Source organism: Mixophyes fleayi, chromosome 1 (genome assembly GCF_038048845.1).
Source record: "Mixophyes fleayi isolate aMixFle1 chromosome 1, aMixFle1.hap1, whole genome shotgun sequence".
NCBI classification, from domain to species: Eukaryota; Metazoa; Chordata; class Amphibia; order Anura; family Limnodynastidae; genus Mixophyes; species Mixophyes fleayi.
In genome coordinates, this window is record NC_134402.1 from 202,064,514 (window position 1) to 202,086,878 (window position 22,365).

The window sequence follows — 22,365 nt, forward strand, 5'->3', positions numbered from 1 at the left end:
AATAACAGCATTCTTTAGAACAACAAATGACTGCTATTCTCCTAGACATTAATTCCTCTATAAAGCAAATAACTGTTATATGATCTAGCAAGCAGTCATCATTGTGACTAGATGAGGGATAACTTTGCCGACTAGTAATGTTCCCTGTTTCACACAGATAATGGGTTAGGGTCAGTGTACTTATTACCTTTTTACAGTCCCGAGGTTGAGGGAGAGGCCAGTTACTAGTTGTGTTCAAATAAAGATTAAGCCAGGAGGTACCCTCCCGTCAAAATGCTGAGCCGCATGGGTCTTAAGATCCGTGCAAATCAGCATATAGGAGTAAATATGTGTGTGAGTAAAGCATGAGAAACGATCCTGCAATTGTCCAAACAAATTAAAATTTCCTTAAAGCAACTGGCCATTAAAATTGACAGGCGATCAAGATCAAGGAGAGAAAGGTGGAGAAGAAAACGCCTTCTTCATTCATCTCACTTGCATCTTTTCCTACACCAATGGAAGGAATAGAGCCTATGCAGTTGGGGCATACCATCTTTCACCGACCAGAAGACGGACCCAAGGCCTTTGTCTTTACTGTGGTAACTAAGGTCATTTCCTTCACTCTTATTCTAAAAAGTCGGGTAAAGACCAGGCCTAAAGAACAAAGAGGATGTTCATCTAGGTCTCCAGATAATCTTCTCCAAAAATGCAGTCTTGGTCCCTGCCCATATTACCTATTCATGATCTATTGCAATCTCAACCTTTTGGACAGCGGTGTCACTGGTAATTTTATGGATATCAAGTTTGCAAATGCCTTTAGAATTCCCTCTGTGAAAGTTAATTCTGCCATTAAAGTCTGCAATTAAAGCCCACTGGGGACCCTCCATACAGAAACTTTGTCCTTTTTTCTCATTAATTTCCCGTATGTGCTGCTAATCTTGGATCATCCTTGGCTCTGTCTCCACAACCCAGTAGTTGATTGGTCCAAAGGTGAAATTGCTCACTAGAATCCTTATTGCTCTCAGGCCTGCTTGTCTTTTCCTCTTCAGCTTCTGCAGCCTCTCCCTGAACAACTTCCTGCAGCTTACCGTGAGTTGCAGGATGTGTTTTCTAAAAAAGCAGCTGACTCTCTGCCTCCACGTTATTTTGATTGTGCCGTCAATTTAATTCCAGGATTTAAGTTGCCCAAATGGAGACCATATTAACTTTCTGCTCCTGAAACCAAAAGCAATGCAAGATTATGTGGAGGAGAATCTGCAGAAAAGCTTTTTCAGGTCATCGCAGTTCCCAGTAGGAGACGGTTGTTTCTATGTATCTAAGAAGGGTGATGAGTTATGTTCTTGCATCGATTACCAGGGCAAGATCATAGTTAAGAACACCAATGTACTCCCTCTAATCTCAGTATTGTTTGATCAACTAAAAGGTTCTACTATCCTCACCAAGATTGATCTTTGCGGTGCATATAATATTATCCGTATCCGGATGACTAGTGGAAAACTGCCTTCAACACCCATTCTGGCCATTACGGATACTTGGTCATACCGTTCGGCCTTTGTAACACACCCGCTGTTTTCCAAGACTTCATTAATGAGGGTCTCTAATATTTCCTTGGTCAGTTCATTGTCGTGTACCTGGACGACATTTTGATATATTCACAGTCCTTGTCGCAAAATCGGATCCATGTCAAACAGGTATTCCACAGACTTCAAGATCATCTCTTCGCTAAACTCGTAAAATGTAAGGTTGAAGTCTGGAAGGGATCGTTTCTGAGATACATAATCTCTTCTACTGAATTCTCCATGAATCTAAGCCATCCCACCAATCTGAAGGCCAACCAGAGGATCTTTGGCTTTGCAAATTATTATGGAAGTTTTATCCGTGCCTTCTCAGATCTGGCAACTCACATTGTTGCTCTTACCTGTAAAGGCGCGGACCCTGGTAATTTTGTCCCCCAGAGGCTGTAGCTTCTTTTGAAGCCCTTCAAAAGGGTATTTGCCTCTGCTCCTGTCCTGAGACATCCCAATCCTGACTTACCTTTTGTATTGGAGGCAGATGCTTCTGACATAGGCGCTGGAGCTGTTCTATCCCAGTAGGACCCTCATAATCTCCATTTGTATCAATGTGCCTACTTCTCTCATAAATCCTCTGCAGCTGAAGCTAATTACAATGTAGGCAATTGGGAGCTTCTGGCCATAAAATGGCCCTTTGAAGACTGGAGTAACTGGCTAGGAGAAACCAAGCATACCATCTCAGTGATCACAGATCATAAAAACCTCCAGTATTTTGAATCCGCTATGGGTGGTTGCTGCTCTGGGTGGTTGCAGATTGATTTAGTAAAATGTCACATTTTGTTCCTTTCCTTTGTCTGGACTTCCTAGTGCACAAAGTCTAGCATCACTCTTTATTCAACACATTTTATTCCGACTCCATAGCCTCCCCACAGATATTGTCTCTGATCACAGCTTTCAATTTGTGACTCAATTCTGGAAATCTTTCTGTGCACTCCACGGCATTAACATCAGTCTTACATCAGCGTATCATCCACAGTCTAACATAAAAACGAAAGGATGAATTAATCCCTGGAACAATTTCTACGATTCTTACTACCTTGGGCATATTTTGCATGTGGGTCATTCCATGTCAGTTCAACCAGGGTTGTCCACCACCCATCTCAGATTTCTACAAAAACTGTTTAGTTAAGAGAGGATGTCAAAATAACTATTTCTTCCAAATATCTTGACTGTCTGACAATTAGTTGATTAAATATTGATTTTTCAATTTATTAAATAATTTACTAATCGTGGCTTCTTTATCCAGTTTATTTGAAGTATTACGGGTGTTTATTAAGGAATTGACACAAAATTTGGGCCCCTAAGGTAACTCTTCCTCCCGAATTCAAAAATCCAAACCAAATTACTTTATCTGCCTCATGTTTTGCGGTACGGCAAAAACGCATGTTTTTCGAATATCATTAAAAATGCTTGATTCAATTGACATTAGGGATCCCATTTTTTGGGGGGTATTTAAAAAAATTTGACCACAGTGGTCAAATTTGGATAAAACTGCCAAAATCGATGAAATCAGGAGTTGAGAGTTATGCACCTATAACTTCACTAGCCCCAGTCAGTGCCTCTTCAGAGAGTTCCACCTCTCTATGTTGTCTTTTAACCTCATTGTTGCTAGCTGTGAATTTAACGTAAAGTAAAGAAAGTATCCACCCTCGAAGGTCTTTCCAGAAGGGAATACATAGAATAAGATGTACAGTGGGGGACACTAGCAAACATGGGAGACATCTGTCAATCGCTAAATGGGAATTTAGCAAAAATTAATTCAGCACAGCTAAAAGCTCTAATGCATTTAAACATTTTATATATAATCATATCTCATATGAAGCTGATAAAACAGCTTTGCATACAAAAATATAAGATTCATATAAAATTTATGTAAATTCCTGATCAGTCAACCTCTTACCATTAGAAAAAACAGCATGAGAGCATATATGTGTGTACCTTACTGTGACCGGATGGGCTTACTTCACCACCCGGTCTGTAGGGGGAAGAGGAAAGAAGGGATGTTCTTCCTGCACAGTTTATCTGGGTTCTCGGAGGCTGACCTAACTAACCCTGTGCGCGACAGCCTGGCTGTTTGACAGCTGGCCGGGTGCGGCGGCAGGGAGATGCAGGCGTCCCGGTTGTTTCCTAGGCAACCGGGACACGGAGACCGGAAGTGACGTCCCGGTCGCCATAGTGACGGCCGGCATGCCAGAGAACAGGGACGGGGAGTCGCGGCGGTGCCCGCGGCCGCCGCGGTTCCTGACATATTTATACAGTTTCTGACTCATATGTTTGCAGGGGGTAAACCAGTCCCCTTTTCTGACCAGGCACCAGTTTGAAATATCATTAACAAAGATTAGCATCAGGATGTACTATGTTCTCTAAACTTGGATTTTAAATGCAATTTATACTTAGCAAAATTTACACCAATTTATTTCCCAAATTACTTGCTGTTTAAATTGTTCAGACAGTTTTCAGCACACAGAATGAAATGATGATGACTCCCTGCTATGTATCCAAGCTAAAAAGACCTGTTGGTCTTTGGGATGAAAAGGTCTAATTAACTTAATGAGGATTTCCTCTCAAAGTTACAAAACTTATTTCCTCCAACAGTGCATCAGAAATCAATACTTCAGAAACTAATGCATTTCCTATACAGAAATACTACACAATATAAAGAAAAATCAGTACATTTGCAATGATATACAGCGGTGCACTGCATCCCTAATTAAAATAAATATCTACAATAAGTTAGTTCTACGTGATCCAGCCACACTTATAGCCCTTCTATACTTTGAACTTTTTCATTGCTTTAAACTGCACTTAACAATGATAGCTACTTTTACTATTTTAAAATTTTGGAAATTGGTGGAATAATGAGGAAATGAGAATGAGTTGTCATTGTTTATTAGGTAATAGTGGGGGGAGAAATTAAGATATGGAACTTCAGCAACCAGAGCTGTCTGGGCTCCACTGAAAACTTTAACAATTAACACAGAGCACATGACCTCTTATGGCAGAAGAGGTCCAAAAAAGGCAGACAAGTAATATTCATTTACCAATGGTAGTTACACTGCTTGCCATTAAGATAAGGACCTAGGGCCTGATTCATTAGGGATCTTAACTTGAGAAACTTCTTATTTCAGTCTCCTGAACAAAACCATGGTACAATGCAAGGGATAAAAATAAGTATTCTGTTTTGCACATAAGTTTAATCCTGCCTGTTTTTTCATGTAGCACACAAATATCAACTTTAAATTTCAGTGTACATATAAGCTATCAAGTATTTGTGTGCTACATGAAAAAACAGGCAGTATTTAACTTATGTGCAAAACAGAATACCCTGATCCCATGGTTTTGTTCAGGAGACTGAAATAAGAAGCTTCTCAAGTTAAGATCCTTAATGAATCAGGCCCCTAATTGCTATATAAATGCTTATAACAGTAGTAACAGAACGATGTCCTGCCAGTGCATGCCAATCCATAATTTTACTGTTTCTACAGGCACTTGTAAGAAATTAAGTACAAGAGAGTCCCCTTTTAGACAAACGAAATTAAATAGTGACAGTGTTGCATTCGTGTTTGCACTTACCTGAAAGAGTTAAGATGGGGTGTGGGTCTGGCCAGTGATGCTGAGGGGAGGTCCTTGTGGCTTTGTAGGCGATGCATTTCCCGTTTGAGTCACTCGGCTGGCAAAATCCCACCCACCCACGCCATTTCTAAGTAAGCTCTAGTGTATAATGGTGGTTTAGCTTAAAGTCGGTTGGTAGGTTACAGTTTTGGTGGGGAGGAAGGCACTGCGATCAGCGGCTGATATAGACGGCTCTATCGTGATTGGTCGCAGGTATCTGTCCCCTTACAAGGCAACCGGTTACTCTTGTCCCTTCCGTGGGGAGGGGCCTCGCCCGGCTCAGTGAGGGAGGGTGAGTGAGTAGTGAGGTGAGTGCAGTTTACTCTGACGCCAGGTTAGGGCCGGCCAAGCAGTAGGGTTATAAGAGAAGTGGGTGGACTTAAGGCTATATTGCCATGTCCACGCTTGGTTGGGTATCGCTGGAGCTGATCTTCAGTGCCCTTTCTCCGCCACCAGGTTTTAATAGGTTATAATAAAATAGTTTTTAGTGCCACTTTACTCAAGTCTCTGTGTCTTTATTTTATATAAGTTGTGTATATTATTTAAGGTATTGTGTAGAACGAAGAGCATACACAGTGAACTATTTATGGCTATCATCTGTTGTTCTTTGCTTCCTATGTCCCATAGTATCTGATTATTGTGGTGCTGCTTTGAATTGTACCTCATAGGGTTATGTTTATTAACAAAAGTGTGCAAATTCTGGAACATGTGTAATTAAGAAAGTTTGTAAATGTATCTGTTTTCCATTTTTCTGGACTTTTTTTTTCATAATGTTGCAAGTCAAACTACTTGCTAATATTATGGTTTGTTATATACATGTTCTATCAGAATATATGTAAAATGACTTGTAAAATCAAGAATAGCAGGTAGAAATTCTATAGTGCTGGCAGACATTACTGATCCAGGGAGTGTATATAACAAATTATAAGAAGGTACTCGTAGTTGCAAAAGTCACCCTTTATGTCATTAATATACATGATGTTAAAAGAAAAAAGGGGAACTATTCCTTTGAAATTGGACATATTATAATGCTAATCGTTACTAATGAATGTTTTTTTTTCCCTAAGGTGCCATGGTCAATTCCGTCAGCAGTGGGTACATGTGGCTTATTTTGCTATTGGCTGTAATTATAAGCATCATCCCCTCTCTTTTCTGTCGTCTATGGTGCAGACTAACAGTTCCTTCTCTGATCCAATCAGTAAGTCATCCAAGAGCAGGAAGAAATGCCATTGTTCTATTGTTGTTTATAATGCTGCTCCTCCTCCAGTAAAATGTTAGATTCTCTACCATAAATACATTTGCACCAACTACAATGCAAGTGTAAGTGCTGACTGATAGTGATGACTGTCAAGTCTTTGTATTAAAAAACAAATACATGTCACTAGATGTGTATGCAAACAAAATAGACTATAAAGATGAATTGATTGTACAGTATGCATTAAGAACATTCTGATTTATGTATTTCATGTAAAATAAAATATCTACACATATTTTTATTAACGATTACACAGGTCTGCATAAAAAATTTTTTTGGACAGTTGTTTTGGTTTAGTTGACTGATTCTTACGTTTTTTGGTGTGCTGAATCCAAAAATGACAGCCGTTTTGTCCTGGGACGTGAGGTTTTCGAACAAACGTGTGGTCATAGTTTAAAGAAATCTCTTAACGCATATAATTTATTTACATGAAAAATATTAACTCATTTGCACAGGTGATGACAAAATTAGCACCACACTCAAGTAGATTGCATGTGAAATCATCTTTTTATTTAAAATCTAAACTTCTTTTTGAGCTTTTCCTCTTGTAGGTGGCTTGCGGAAGATCCCTGTACAACATCCAGCAGGAGTCAGCCATCATCGTAACACTCCATTTCCCTTGATACCTTCTTTCCATTTCTTTTATATCTTGATGGAAACGTTCTCCCTGCTCTTCACTCACTGCTCCCAAATTTTCAGGAAAATAGTCAAGGTGTGAGTTGAGAAAATGGACTTTTAAGCTCATGGAGCAACCAAGCTTGTGGAACGCTTTCAACATTGTTTCCACCATTTCCTTGTAATTTGGGTCCTTTTGGTTTCCCAAAAAGTTTTTTATGACCACAGTAAAGGCAACCCACGCATCTTTTTGAGTTGGAGTTATTGAACTGATGAAGTCTTTGTTGGATACGAGTTTTCTAATATGCGGGCCAACAAAAACCCCCTCTTTCAGTTTTGCCTCTGTTAAACCTGGAAACTTGGATCCCAAGTACTTGAAGCATTCACTATCTTTGGGAAGTGCCTTAACAAATTGCTTCATTAATCCTAATTTTATATGGAGTGGTGGTAATAAAACCTTCTTAGGGAGTACCAATGTATCTCTGAGAACATTCTTTTCGCCAACAACTAGACTTCTTGGTGGCCAATTTTTTTGCTTCCAGTGATTTTGTCAGTCTCTACTGTCCCATAAAGATAGAAAACAAGGGTATTTGGTGTACTCAACCTGTTGTCCCAGCAGTATACACAATACTTTTAAATCCCCACATACCAACCAGTTTTGGTTTCTGCTGCCTTTTCACCATGAACTCTCCAGATATGAAACAGAAACTGTCAGGCGAATTTACACACTTTCTTGGAGGCATTGCACTAATTTTGAACCACACAGACAATAGCAGGATGACGACTGAAATGAAATACAAGATTGTGGAGGAATCAGAGAACAAGTTAATGCATGAAAGAACATGTCCGGCCAGGCTCAAACAAGCATACTCAACAATGCAGTGATCACCATCAGGACCAATAAACATGTATTTTCATGTTTTTGGGAGCACTGGCAGTGAAAATTAATTTGTTTTTCCATGTTCAGTTTTTTTTCCCCACGTATGATGAATTTGAAATTTAGCAATTTCCAGCTACCTGTTTGACCAAGGCACATTTCGATTGTGAAAAAACCTGACATCCCAGGAAAAAACTGTGGTCATTTTCGAATTCAGCGCACCAAAAAACATAAGAATCAGATAAAATTATGGAAACAGCTTTTTGGTTACAGACCTGTTTTATATTAAGAGTTTATTTTAGAAAATATTATTTTTTGCATGCATTTCAGACTTTATATTGCACATATTCATGTGCATTTCCTGCAGTCTGTTCTGTCTATTTAGATACGAAAAGTAACCTATAGCCAGAGCGTACTTATTCCCAGATTCAAATGAATAGTTATACTGAGATCTGCTTGTATTTGAATATGGGCTAACGTATTAGGTGCGTGTTTTATAAATGCAATTTGCACTCAGGTTACATCCGAAGATGAATCAGGCTCTATTAATATTACTGTAGATATGTAAGGTGTCAAAGTGCTCTGCAGCACTGTACAGTAGGGAAAACATGACATGCATAAAACAAGGACATATAACACAGACAAAATAAATGCAGACATGAAGACAAAGGTATGGACCCTGCTCATTAGAGCACTAGAGAGCTTATATTCTAAGTGGAAGAGGTCACAGCTGAAACAAGAGGAGTGAGTGTGGCTTAGAGTGGAGAGTGGGACAGCTGTGAGGGTGTATTAGTGTGAATAGTATCATCAGGGATAAGGTAAGCTTTAAAAGAAAGAAGGGTTTTTAGAGAACATCTAAAGATTTGAAGACTGTGGGAAAGCCTGATTGGGCATGGTAGGGAATTTCATAAGTGGTGAGCAACACGGGAGAAGTCTTGTAGGCGCGCGTGAGAGGTAGTTACCAGAGATGAGACAAGGTGCAGGTCAGAGGTAGATCTACGATGGCGCCAGGAAGAGTATTTTTATATGTATCATCATCATCATCAACATTTATTTATATAGAACAAAAGAAATAAAAGAGAAAGCGCTCTCTATATAATGCAGCACCTTGCACATATAGTTGTAAATAAAATGCTGAAAGAAGAGGGCGCAGTATAAAACATGTAGTAAGAGTAAGCACATAAGAAGCGTAGGCTGGCAGAGCACAAGCACACACAATGTTTATAGCTCTCTAGATGAATAATGTGGCGTCTCTGGAGCAAATCAAAGATTGAGGCCGAAAGGATGGGATAAAAGATCTTACCCTAGTAGTCCCTATCGCGTTGATCCTGGCACTCACACATCTTCATAATGATAATCCTCCGTAGGGACTCATTTTCCACTGAATAGCGTGTTACCACGTCTGGAACGCGGAAGTCAGTAGCTGGACCACAAGGGTATGGTGGCCAAATGTGGTCAAAAATCTCCAACACATTTCATCCGCTATACGGGCTTTGTCAAGGATAATGTAGCAATAAGTGAGGAGTGCTAAATAGATCCTCCGTTCTCCTGATTGGTTAAAAGTCTTTATTGATAAAAATAAAATAAAACGACAATGATAATACTAAAAATTCATAAAAGGTCAGTAAGCAATAAAATAAATAAATGTAGAAATATCTATGTAAATATATAAAAAATTCCTTTAAGGAAATATGCAACACTAGATGGTTAAAAAATCAACCTAGATCACAATCGTTATTTAATCCATGTGGCATGAGGGTCTTCATCATATAGATTCATTTGGCCTCCATACGTGAGATGTTTTCCAAATAATTGCCACCTCTCCAAAATTTCTTTATATGTTGAATACCTATAAATTTCAGTTACCTTGCATTACAATCCAGGCTATTGATAAAATGATTTGGGATGCTGTGTGTTTTCAGTCCCTTCTTAATGTTGCAAATATGCTCAGCAATCCTCGTCTTCAAGATACACTTCGTCCTGCCTATATACTGAAGGCCACAGGTGCACTCCAGCATATAGATGATCCCCTCTGTATTGCAGCTTATGGTTTGTTTAATATTAAATAATCTTCAATTTGAGGTGGAAATAAACTTGTTAACAGCTTTAGTTTGTGTAAAGTTATTATTTTTACAGGCCTTACAATTCAAACAGTAATAAATCCCATGTGTCTTGCTTATATTTGTTTCTGTCATTGGAAGTGGGATATAGCTTCTCGTAAGTATATTTCGTAAGTTGTTAGTCTTTTTATAAATGATTGTAGGTTTTTTCGGCAAGAATTTCTTAACATCCTCATCCAATTCCAAGATGTGCCAGTGTTTATGGATGATATCTTCCACAGCTTTGGTATTACTATTGTGTTATAAATGAGACTTTCGGAACTGCTTTTGCATTCTTTTTCTTATTGTATGTCAAAATTTCTGTTCTTTCCAGTTTTTTCACACTCTCCAATGCTAGATCTACTGTTTTCATATCATATTCCCTCTCCAGGAACTTTGATATTGGTACAGCTTCTTCTTAGCCTTCTAAACTGTCCTGTTGGTATGTTTCAAATCCAGTTTCTATGATGGTTACTGGAGGGTAGCAAAAAATGATTGGTATCAACCTCTTTGGTGTAATTTTTTAGTTTTTAACATATTATCTTTGATATATATTGTAAGGTCCAGGAAGTTGACCTGAGTAGGGCTAACTTCAGTTGAGAATTCCATATTCAATGTATTCATATTAATATAGTCAAGGAACTGTTTAAGTCCATCATTACTTCCGTCCCAAACAAAAAATATATCATCTATATATCTCCACCATTGCTTTAGGTTCTTTTCAAAGGAGTTATTTGCCCATATGTGTTCATCTTTCCATTTAGCCACAAATAAGTTGGCATAACTTGGTACAAAATTTGTCCCCATTGCAGTTCCTGCAATTTGGTTGTAGAACTTCCCATCATACCAAAAATAATTATGTTGGAGAATGTACTCTATAGCGCTCATAATGAAGTTGACTTGTTCTTTCTTTAAATCCGTGTTGTTGCATAAATAATGGTAAGAATGCGAGCAACCATCCGCATGACTGATACAGGTATACAGAGATATAACGTCACATGTACCTAAGATATATGTGTCCTTCCAATCCATTTGTTCTAAAATTTGGAGAATTGCCATGGTGTCCCTTAAATGGCTCTTCTATTTAGTGAACTCCTAATACAATTGGGCGACCTGGGAGGTTATTGATGTCCTTGTGTATCTTCGGAAGATGGTAGAACACCGGTACCTTAGGGTTGTCAATGTGGAGATAATCAAACTCTTTTTTAGATAAAATACCAATATTTAAACCCTCTTCCAGTAAATCATGAAGTTCATTTTGATATTGGATCGTCGGATCTTTGGGCATTTGGTAGGTGTTAATATCCGCCAATTCTTCTGTATACTTGAGCTTGGCCATAATGACAATTTCACCCCCTTTGTCGTGGGTTTAATTATAATGTCATTATCTTCCTTCAATTCCTTCAGGGCTTGATGCTCTTTTGATGATATATTCTGTTTGGTCTTCATTTTTTCTGGGAGATCTTCTATATCTTTCTCAACTAATCGCTGAAAGGTTTCAACCAGGTTGCCTTTGGTGAAACTAGGATAAAAATTACTCTGCATCCCCAAGTTAGTATGTACAAACTAGTCAGTGTTGATTTGTCTATTTTCTATTGGATTCTTCAAATAGTACTTATTCAGACACAATTTATGAATAAAACAATAATTTTTATCCATCTAGGGGTAAATGTATGAAAGTCCGTTTTTTTTCAACTCGCCGGAAATCGGCGAGTTTACAGCTGGAATTTAAAGTGGCGCTGGCTTGTAATGGCAAGTTTGCCTTTACAAGCAAACAAGCAAACCCCCTAGTGTTTCATATTTCCTTACAGGAATTTATATATATATATATATATATATATATATATATATATATAATATATTTATGTTTTTTATTGCTTACTGACCTTTTATGAATTTTTAGTATATTCATGAGAGCGGGGGGTCTATTTAACACCCCTCACTTCTTGCAATATCATCCTTGACAAAGTCCATTTATCAGATGGAACGCATTGGAGCTTTTTGACCACATTTGGCCATTATACCCTTGCGGTCCAGCTACTGACTTCCACGTTCCAGACATGGTAACACGCTATTCAGTGGAAAATGAGTCCCTATGGAGGATTATCATTATGAAGATGTGTGAGTGCCAGGATCAACGCGATAGGGACTACTAGGGTAAGATCTTTTATCCCATCCTTTTGGACTCAATCTTTGATTTGCTCCAGAGACGCCACATTATTCATCTAGAGAGCTATAAACATTGTTTGTGATTGTACTCTGCCAGCTTACGCTTCTTATGTGCTTTCTCTTACTACATGTTTCATGCGCCATCTTCTTTCAACATTTTATTTATTCATATATAGCCAGCAAATTCCGTAGTGCTTTACAATAGAGAATAAATATTAATAAAGCAATATTGGGTAATACAGACAGACAGACAGAGGTAAGAGGGTCCTGCCCGCAAGCTTACAATCTAAGGGACAATGGGAGTTTGAAACATAAGGGCACATGCTACATTATATTGCACATTGGACCAGCTAGAATGCAAAGGTAAAAAGTATTGAGTGGTCGGTGTAAAAAAGTCACACAGCAATGTTGATCAGAGGGTTGTTGTCTTGTGTCAGCTGTGTAGAGGGTGATAATTTGGTAACCTAGGGAGATTAAGATGCTGGTTGAGGAATATCATAAGCTTGTCTGAAGAGGTGGGTTTTCAGAGAACGCTTGAAGGTTTGAACACTAGAGGAAAGTCTTTTTTTGCCCGGGAGGTAATTTCACAAAGTGGGTGCAGCTCGATAAAAGTCCTGTAACCGGGAATGGGAGGATGTGATGAGAGTGGAAGAGAGACACAGATCTTGGGCAGAACGGAGGTGTCAAGTTAGGAGATATTTTGAGACAAGTGAGGAGATGTATGTCGGTGCAATTTTGTTGACGGCCTTCTATGTTAGTAGAAGAATTTTATATTGGATTTGTTGAAAAACAGGCAATCAATGTAGAGACAGAGTGGCTCAAGAGAGGAAGAATGGTTTGAAAGGAAAATATAGCCGCTGCTTGCAAAATAGATTTTGGGAAGACGAGTAAGGAGGGAATTGCAATAGTCTATGCGGGAGATGATGAGTGCATGAATTAAGATTTTTTTAGTGTGTGAGATATGCGCGTTTTCTGGAAATGTTTTTTAGATGTATGTAACATGATTTAGATATAGAGTCGATGTGGGGAACAAAGGATAGTTGCGAGTCAAGGATTACACCTAGGCAGCGAGCTTGCGGGCTGGGATTTATGGTCATGTCTTGTCAACAGAAATAGAAATGTCAGCAGGAAGCTTCTGTTTTTGGATATGAACAACACAGATGGTGAGAGATCAGGAGAGGATAAATAGATTTGTGTTTCACTTGCATAGAGATGATATTGAAATCCAAAGGAGCTTATTTGTTTTCCAAGAGAAATGGTGTAGATAGAGAATAGCAGAGGACCTAGGACTGAACCTTTTGGTACTCCAACTGATAAAGGAAGTGGAGCACAAAGTGGATCCAGAGAAATTAACACTAAAAGAGCAAACAGATATTTAGGATGAGAACCAGGATAGGACAGTGCCTTCAAGACCTATGGATTGTAGCGTTTGTATGAGGAGAGAGTGGTCAACAGTCTCAAATGCAGCAGAGAGATCCAGGAGAATTATAAGAGAGTAATGGCCTTCAGTTTTTGCTGTGATCAAATCATTGACAACCTTGGTCAGCGCAGTCTCTGTGGAGTGTTAAGAGCGAAAGCCTGACTGAAAGGAATCCAGTAGGTTGTTTACTGTAAGAAGGTGTGTGAGGCGAGTGTAGGCTATTCTCTTGAAGTTTGGAGTGGCATGGGAGCTGAGAGATGGGGCTGTAATTTAAGAGAGAGTTTGGGTCAGAATTTTTAGTTTTTTTCAAAATAGGAGTAATCACTGCATGCTTGAATAGTGATGGAAAGTTACCAGTAGAGACAAAGAGATTACAGATTTTAATTAGAGGTAGAATGAACACAGGAGACAGAGACCTACCAATTTGTGAGGGTATGTGATCAAGAGGACAGGAGGTAGAGTAGGAAGATGAGAAGAAAGTATTAAATTTGTAGGATAAAATTAAGGGAAAGTGTCAAAGGGTGCTACAAAGGAATTGAGCTGACTGCTTGTCGAGGGAGATGATAACATTTCAAGTATGATGTTATCTATTTTGTCCTTGAAATAGGAAGCAAGATCCTGGGCACTCATGGTAGTCGGAGGGTTTGGGGTGGGAGGGTTTGGAAGAGATTTAAATGTGTTAAAAAGGTGTTTGGGGTTAGAAGCCTGAGCATAGATGAGAGATTGGAAGTATGTTTATTTTGCAGTGTCCAGAGCATTTTGATAGGAGTGGTAGATCGCAGTATTTGTGATGAACTCATTAGAGGTATGTTCTGCTTTACAAGAGAGCTTTTGCCCCTCTACTCCATGTGAGGTATCTGTCTTCCCTGAGCTTGCCTTAGGACACCCGCGTTATGGTTTGACAGGTTTACCACCCAAGTCAAACTCCCCACCTGCCACTGTCCTCGGAGAGTTTGTGTTACTTTAGTGTGTCACGGTTGGCAACGATGTCTACGGGGGGTATGTGGAGTCGCTGGAGCCACTTGATCAAAGGCAGTTGCTAGGGTTTGGTGAAATTGAGGTACAGCCCTATCAGGGGAGGAGAATGTAGAAATTGGGGAGAAAAGGTGTAGAATAGATGTGGAAAACTGTTGAAAATCAATAGAGTTAATATTCCTGCGGGTGTAAGGAGGCTTGGAAAAGTTTGAGACTGGGAAGAGTAAAGAACTGGGGGTGAGCAAGTAACTAATAAGGTGATGATCCGAGGAGTGTTAAGGAAATGAGAAACTGAGCATAGTCTAGAGAAAACAAGATCAAGACAGCGGCCTTCCTGATGAGTAGCGGATTTAATCCACTGGGAGAGGTCAAGTGAGGATGTTAGTGAGAGTAGTTTGGAATCAGCACTGGAACGTGGATTAGCAATAGGGATGTTGAAATCCCTCATGATGATGGTGGAGATGTCAGAGGATAAGAAGTTAGGGAGCCACGCAGTGAAGTCTTCAAGAAATTGTTGGTGCGGTCCAGGGAGGCAATATATGACAGCAACACGCATAGAGAATGGGTTAAATATAACAGTATGAACTTCAAAAGATGTGAACGTGAGTGATGGGACATTTGGTAGAACTGTGAAAATGCACTGTGGGGAGGGAAGTAGTTCAACTCTGGGGGTGTGGGTGAAATGGAGACAACCATGTGAAAGATCTGCAAGTGAGGCAGTGTCTGATTGTGTGAGCCATGTTTCTGTTATTGCCATAAGGTTGAGGTTGAGAGGAAGAGATCATGTATGGAGGTAAGTTTGTTAAAAACAGAGCGTGCATTTCAAAGGGCACATTTAAAGGACTTTGGAAGAGAGGGGAGGCAGGTTTGCTGGATTTCTGTAGCTTTCAGATATATGTGTGTGGGAGAAGTGAGGGGGACCTGGATTAGGTGCTATATCACCAGCTAATAGAAGCAGGGAGGAAGAAAGATAGGAAAGATGATTGTAAGATGTGTGTCCTTTTAGTTTCTGGCAACAGGGTGAGGCTGTTATAACTATTGAATTTAAATAGGACAACAGTTAATGAGTGTTAACCAAAGGTGAGCGAAGTGATGAAGGGGCAATGTGGACAAAGGTGTTTGTTGCAGAAATGGTGAAGGATGATATAGTCCTAAAGATAATGCCATGAAAGCAGAGGAAGAAATATTTGGCAAGCATTGGGATTTATGAGTAAAATAGCATAAAATGAGGGAATTAAAAGAACTACCTAGTTGCAATATCCTGTGCAATCAGAGAAGTAGTGCAGAGTGAGGCTACAGTAGATGTAGTTTATTCCTGGATGTCTGGATAGCATGGAGTAATGATTTGGGAAGTCATCTGGGGGAGTGGGTGGAAGTGTTGAATGAAGAGTAATAAGGCATAGGTGATGGAGTAGCTGAGTTATTGCAGAGTCATGTGAGATGAAAGTAGTTCAAACTCAGTTTCATTTCTTCCTACTTCTGATGGCAGACAAAGCCTTGAGTAGAATTGAAAGTGTAATGATGAGATAGAGGACTGAAACAGTGTAGCATGGGTAGGCAGTGGCAGGGCAAGTAGTGCAGCAGGCTGATTAAACAGAGGGCATGTTGCAGAGAAAATAAACTGACAGATAAAACAAACTTTCATGAGGTGAGAGGAAAATATGATCAGAGTCTAAAACAGTCTTCATGTTGTGTGAAGCATGTAGCCAGGGAGAGATGGAAACATCAGGGGTAGATTATGGAGTTTCAGGTGAATACTGACTGCTGTCCTTGTGTAGCTATGGTAACAGGCAAAATGTTCTTCTCCTGTTTAACTCCGGTATAACTCAGAATTATGCTATTTATTTATTTTTTACATTTTTACACTTAGAACTATACACACTAGCTATGCAGCTATCACAGGCTTGCAATGAATATATATGGTTAACAGATACATATGATCAGTGATCTTCAATCAGGCTCTCAATAACCTCCCCTCGCAATTTCCGTTCCAGTTCATCCCAAAGGTGTTCAATGGGGTTGAGATCAGGGCTCTGGCGGGCCAGTCAAGTTCTTCAACACCGAACTCATCAAACCATGTTTTTGTAGTCCTTGCTTTGTGCACTGGGGCACAGTCATGTTGGAATAGAAAAGGACCTTACCCAAACTGTTGCTACAATGTTGGAAGCATAGCATTGTCCAAAATGGCTTGGTGTCACAACCACGAGGATGAAGATGGTGACACCTACCATCAGTTGGCGCTACTGTGTACTGAGGCACAAAGTCTAATACGCCTCTGGTTTTCACTAGGGACCCCCGAAAGGGAGTATGGACTTCACTGCAAGAGGTGTGCAGGTCGCAGCCCTCTGTATCAGTTAGCTAGTGAGGTGTCCAGGGAGGCAGCGGTGAAGGAGCACCAGGATACTGGATGGAAGTCTGGATGCAGCAATGCACAGGGTAGTCAGCAGAGCAGGGTCAAAACCAGAGAGACAATCAGAACCAAAATCGGAAGCAAGAGAATGGTCAGGAAGCAGAGTCAGAACCAGGAAATCACTCTAAGCCAGAATCAGAAGCCAAAAGGGGAGTCAGGAACAAGCTATGGTCAGAATCCAAATGAACAAGATGCACAGGAACAAACGCTGGAGCAAGGCTGAAGACCAAATACTCTGGCACCCTAATGGTGTCTGAGTGATCTCTAAATCGATGGAAGTGTTCCCTGATTGGTGCAGCCGTTTCCAGAAAGAGTGTCTCTTGCCGCTACACGATGGAACGCAATGCTTTGCGCATGCATGTGGATCAGAACCGTAAAGCGTCTCTTGTCGCTATGCGATGGAATGCCACGCTCTGCACACGCATGCAAATAGAATGTCCCGACGATATGCAATGGGATGTGGACATCGTAAGGGGGCAGGCGTCTGTCTAGAAGCTGAAGAACTAAGATTGCCCTTTACTGGAAATAAGGGGCCTAGCCCAAACCCTGAAAAACAGCCCCTTTCCATTATCCCTCCTCCATCAAACCTCACAGTTGGCATAATGTAGTCAGGCAGGTAACATTCTCCTAGCATCCGCCAAATCCAGACTCTCCCATCTGACTGCCGAACAGAGAAGCAGGATTCATCACTCCACAGAACACGTTTCCACTGATCCTCAGTCCAGTGTCAGTGTGCTTTACAGCACTCCATCCGACGATTGGCATTGGTCTTGGTGATTTGAGGCTTGCATGCAGCTGCTCGTCCATGAAAACCCATTCCATTAAGCTTTCACCACACAGCTTTTGTGCTTCCATTAAGGCCAGTGGAAGTTCTGAACTCTTCAGCTCTGGAATCAGCAGAGCATTGGCTTTTCTGCAAAATGCGCCTTGGCAGTCGTTGACCCCGCACTGTGATTTTACATGGTCTTCCGCTTCATGGCTGAGTTGCTGTTGTTCCTAAATGCTTCCACTTTCTAATATCACTTACAGTTGCCCGTGGAATATCCAGCAGGGATAAAATTCCCAAACCGTCTTATTGCAAAGGTGGCATCCTATCACAGTACCACACTTGAAGTTACGGAACTCTTCAGAAAGACCCATTTTGTATCACAAGTGTTTGCAAATGGAGACTGCATAGCTAGGTGCTTGATTTTATACACCTATGGCAACGGGTCTGATTGAAACAGCTCAACTCAATAATTAACAGGTGTGGCCAAATACTTTTGACCATATAGTGTATACCATAACACTATTCCACGTGTTCTGCTCGCAAGAATGCCCAAAGAGTGTAAGTCTTCGCAGTAAAGAAAATCTTCTGTTATGGCCTGAATGAAGTATAAAACCTTCGTCGAATCAGTGGCATCAGTCGATTCATCCAAAATGATTGAATAATATATATTTTCCTTTTTGAGTATTGCATGAAGTTGTTCTATTATGTTAAAGGCTAATTTATGCTGCCGATCCGTTATGATTCTCCTTGAAAAAGGCGGCAATTTGTACCTTGCAACGTTATCAGAATCTAAGCATCTTTCATCTTCAACAATGCATTCTTTCACGATTTCTACATCACTGAATGGCTTCCCTTTTTTTCTCCGAGTATATAAGCTACTTCATAAGTTGCTTCACTGTGGTTAATAGATGTTGAAATTAATGATAATTTAAGAGGATCACACCAATGACGCTCAAAAACCATTCACATGCGTATGAAATATCAGAAGTTTTTACTTTGTGCCTTATTTTAGTATCCATTTACTTTTTCGGTGTCATGCACACAAAGCGCAAAATTGATTCATTTTTGCCTGGAACTGCCATAATCAACCCCCATAGACTCTCGCCCACCAGCCTCATGCGGTAGTGGCACCAGTCAGGCGGGGAAGTATCAGACATTTGAGTCGCATTAGAACTAAATCATGTTGTGTAAAATGTGAATTTAGTCAAAAGGCTGCACTTAAGCACCAGCTTAAGAACAGCGACCTGGTCTTTAAAGTATAGAAGCTTAGAGATAAAAGTAATGGTGGACAACCAGGTTGAGGCACCGGAGGTTGAAAGATCATGTGCCCTCTCTACCGCAAATTGAGGGGAATATCAATAATGAGCCAGGATTCAAGAAACAGTTCAGGGTTAGTGCCTTCAGTATGTTCTTGAAGACCAAAAAAATCTAAGTTTATTGTGCCTCAACTGACCCTCCAAGTCTGACATTTTCAAGTTACACTGATTAATTTGAGCATCCAAGTTAGTGAGAGGGGCAATCGAGTATGTCAAGGTGGTGAAATTGTGCTCCGCTTCTCCAACTCTCTCATGCATTTTCGGAAGATCATGTTTGATCAGAGAGAGGTCAACCTGCACTTAGCCAAACTTGTCAGTTACCCAATTTTCTGAAGTAGTAATGGCTTGTGGTATTTGTTGGAGGGATGGAGGGTCCTCCTGGTCCTGTTGGTTCATGTCCGTAGAGGGCCTTGTAGATTGAGAAAGGGAAGGACAGTTTTTAGCAGTTGTAGAAAATGGTTGGCGAGCATAGCACTCAAGTTTGGCTGGAGCTGCCTGGCCACTTTTTTGCATGATAACAGAATATGAGGCAGAGAATACAGCGGCATCATCTACTGCAGCCCAGCCGCTACGCTTCAGGTACCACTAATAAGGTATAACACAAATAGTATTCAAGGATAGACACAAGATGAACCAGAGCAGTCACAGTGGACTGGTGACTCGTTCTTCCACAGCCCAGCAGCATGAATAGCAGCAGTGCACAATCTTAATATAGGTGCAGGCTAGCACCATGAAAAATATCACAAGTCTGTGGCAAGTAGGTAGGTTCAATTGGAGTGCATAGGTACAGGCCAGAGGCAGTACATATAACAAGGGAAGTGCCTCACGAAGGTCCAACCAAGCAGAGAAGATCATGGAGAGGGCAGAGCAGCTGTCCAATGGAAGAAAAGGTAAGATGACGGCCGCTAGGCACTGGCAAGGCAGGTGCGACACACTGCACAGGGGAGGAAGGGAGGAACTACCACCCGCTCATTTGCCGCTGGAACTTTGGAGGCAGCAGGGCACTTGCATCACCAGACCCGTAGAAGAGGCAGCAAATGACCCAAACCACCAACAGCAATGGACCCAGGACATTCAGACTGACAGGGAGCCAGCAAATCGAAGGTCAGAAAAGCCAGTCACCACACAATCAACACTGCAGGGCATCAGGGTGAAAAATGAATGCGGGTATGGTGGCATCATCTACAAGAAATAGATGTGCCTGAAGGATTATGTAGGAGATCAGGGAGAAACACACCCTACTACATGCTATACGATGCCACGCCCTCAAATACTACTTTAAGAGCAAGAAATATTTTTGGGGGATGTGCTGCTCAAAGTCAAGGAGCCCCATATTATTTGGTCACTTGCTAGTGCAGATGTCAGTGAAACACTTGTATTTTAAAAGCAAGAAATATGTTTTATTTTAAATGTTTAGCATAATAATGTTTCTGATAGAAACTAAAAATCTATGTGGGACAATGAGTTATCGTAAAGACCTAACAAGAATCTTTGTTTAACACGTTCAGTGTTGCTAGGATGCATTTGTTAGAATAATGTAATCACTTTAACTAAAATGTTTCATTAATATTAAAGCTTAAAGTAATGGCTTCCTTTCTATTGGGGAATTAATGCCATTAATGTTGCATGATACTTGTTTAACCTCATTTAACCCAAGACAAAGGGGAACATATAGAATATATTAAGCCAACAAACAATTAACAATTGTGTAGCTTCAATGCAAATTACAATGTAAATTCAGTGTCTTAAAGAAGATTGATTGCAAGACTTATTGTTAACATGTAGAGGAGCCTCTCGCAAACCCCCCTTCCACGCCACTACATTTTTCAGATAGCTTTACGTGATTGGGATATAAAAACCTTTATGAAGTAATCAATACCACTTTGCATTTGGTGATTCAATCTAATCTTTATCATTAATATAGCTGTTCAGCACATAATCTATGGGTTATTCATAGGTCTACATTAATAAACAAAGTTAGTCTTCAGTTTTCGGTTTTGCAGATTTTGATGAGAGGAAGGTACCTGACCCTGATTAATGAGGACTACCCTGCTAAGAACCAGGGTCGGACTGGCCCAGTGGACTACCGGTAAAACCACCGATAGGCCCCGCTACCTTACGGCCACACCCCCTTTTAGTAGTGGGCGGAGCTTACCTGGAGGCCCGTTGACGTCATCCAGGGTGCCCGCAGTCCTCTCCGCAGTCCCCGCTGCTGCAGATGACTGGCTGTCAGTGACAGACAGTCATCTTTCAAATACGATCGCAGCTGCGATCATGTGACCCTCCTCCTGTGATGATGTTCCTGCCGCCGCTGAAGGGAGAAGAAGCAGAGAGGCTGCAGCATTCAACATATGGGTAAGTAGACTTTAAACCACTTATTTATATTTTTTGTGCTACCACTATGTATATATACATACACACACACACACACCATATATGTATATATACATGTGTGTGTATATATATGTATATATATATACATATATATATACATACACATGTATATATACATATATGGTGTGTGTATGTATGTATATATATGTGTCTGTGTATATATATATGTGTGTGTATATATATATATATATATTTATATATAAGTGTGTGTGTGATTTGAGAGCATTATTGCATGGCATACGTGAATTGGGGCACTATTGCATATGGAATATGTGATTTGGGGGGCACTACTGTGGGCATAATATCAATTGGGGACACAATAGCATGGCATATGTGAATTTTGGTTATTACTGTGTGGCATAACATTGGGGCACAACATTGTTTGGGGACACTACTGTGTGGTATAACGTTGTTTGGCGGCACTACTGTGTGGCATATCGTTGCTTGGGGGCACTACTGTGTGGCATAATGTTGTAAGGGGGCACTACTATGTGGCATAGGGGGGCTGCCTATCTATACTAAACTATAGGGGGGCTAACTATGCTAAACTATAGTGAGGGGGGCTGCCTATGCTAAACTATAGTGGGGGGGCTGCACAGAGAACATTAATGTTGGGGTTGGTTGGAGGGAAATAGATCTATTTATCAAATGTGAGCACTATTACTTTAATGTTGAGGCTGGAGAGAGACCTAATTATTAAATGTGGGTGCTGTTGATTTAATGGCAGGGATGGTTGGCGTTTCTAAATGTACCCATTATTTTTTCAAATAGGGCCCTCAACATTCCAGGATCCAGACATGCCACAACTAAAGAAACGAGCAGCTACAGGTGGTAAAAGTGACAAGAACAGGTAGGACAGTCAGTCAAATGTTCTGAGTCTAATGCAGGCTTGGCTAACCTGTGG

General features: G+C 40.4%; 1 protein-coding gene across 1 annotated transcript in view; it reads left to right on the forward strand.

Annotated features, from left to right (window-relative positions):
• LOC142148180 (phospholipid-transporting ATPase IK-like) overlaps positions 1 to 22,365 on the forward strand; it is a 460,892-nt gene that overhangs the window by 431,336 nt on the left and 7,191 nt on the right. Inside the window, exon 27 of the mRNA XM_075204771.1 lies at positions 6,230 to 6,360. Coding sequence (XP_075060872.1) covers positions 6,230 to 6,360 — 131 coding nt within the window. The remainder of the gene's footprint in view (positions 1 to 6,229; positions 6,361 to 22,365) is intronic.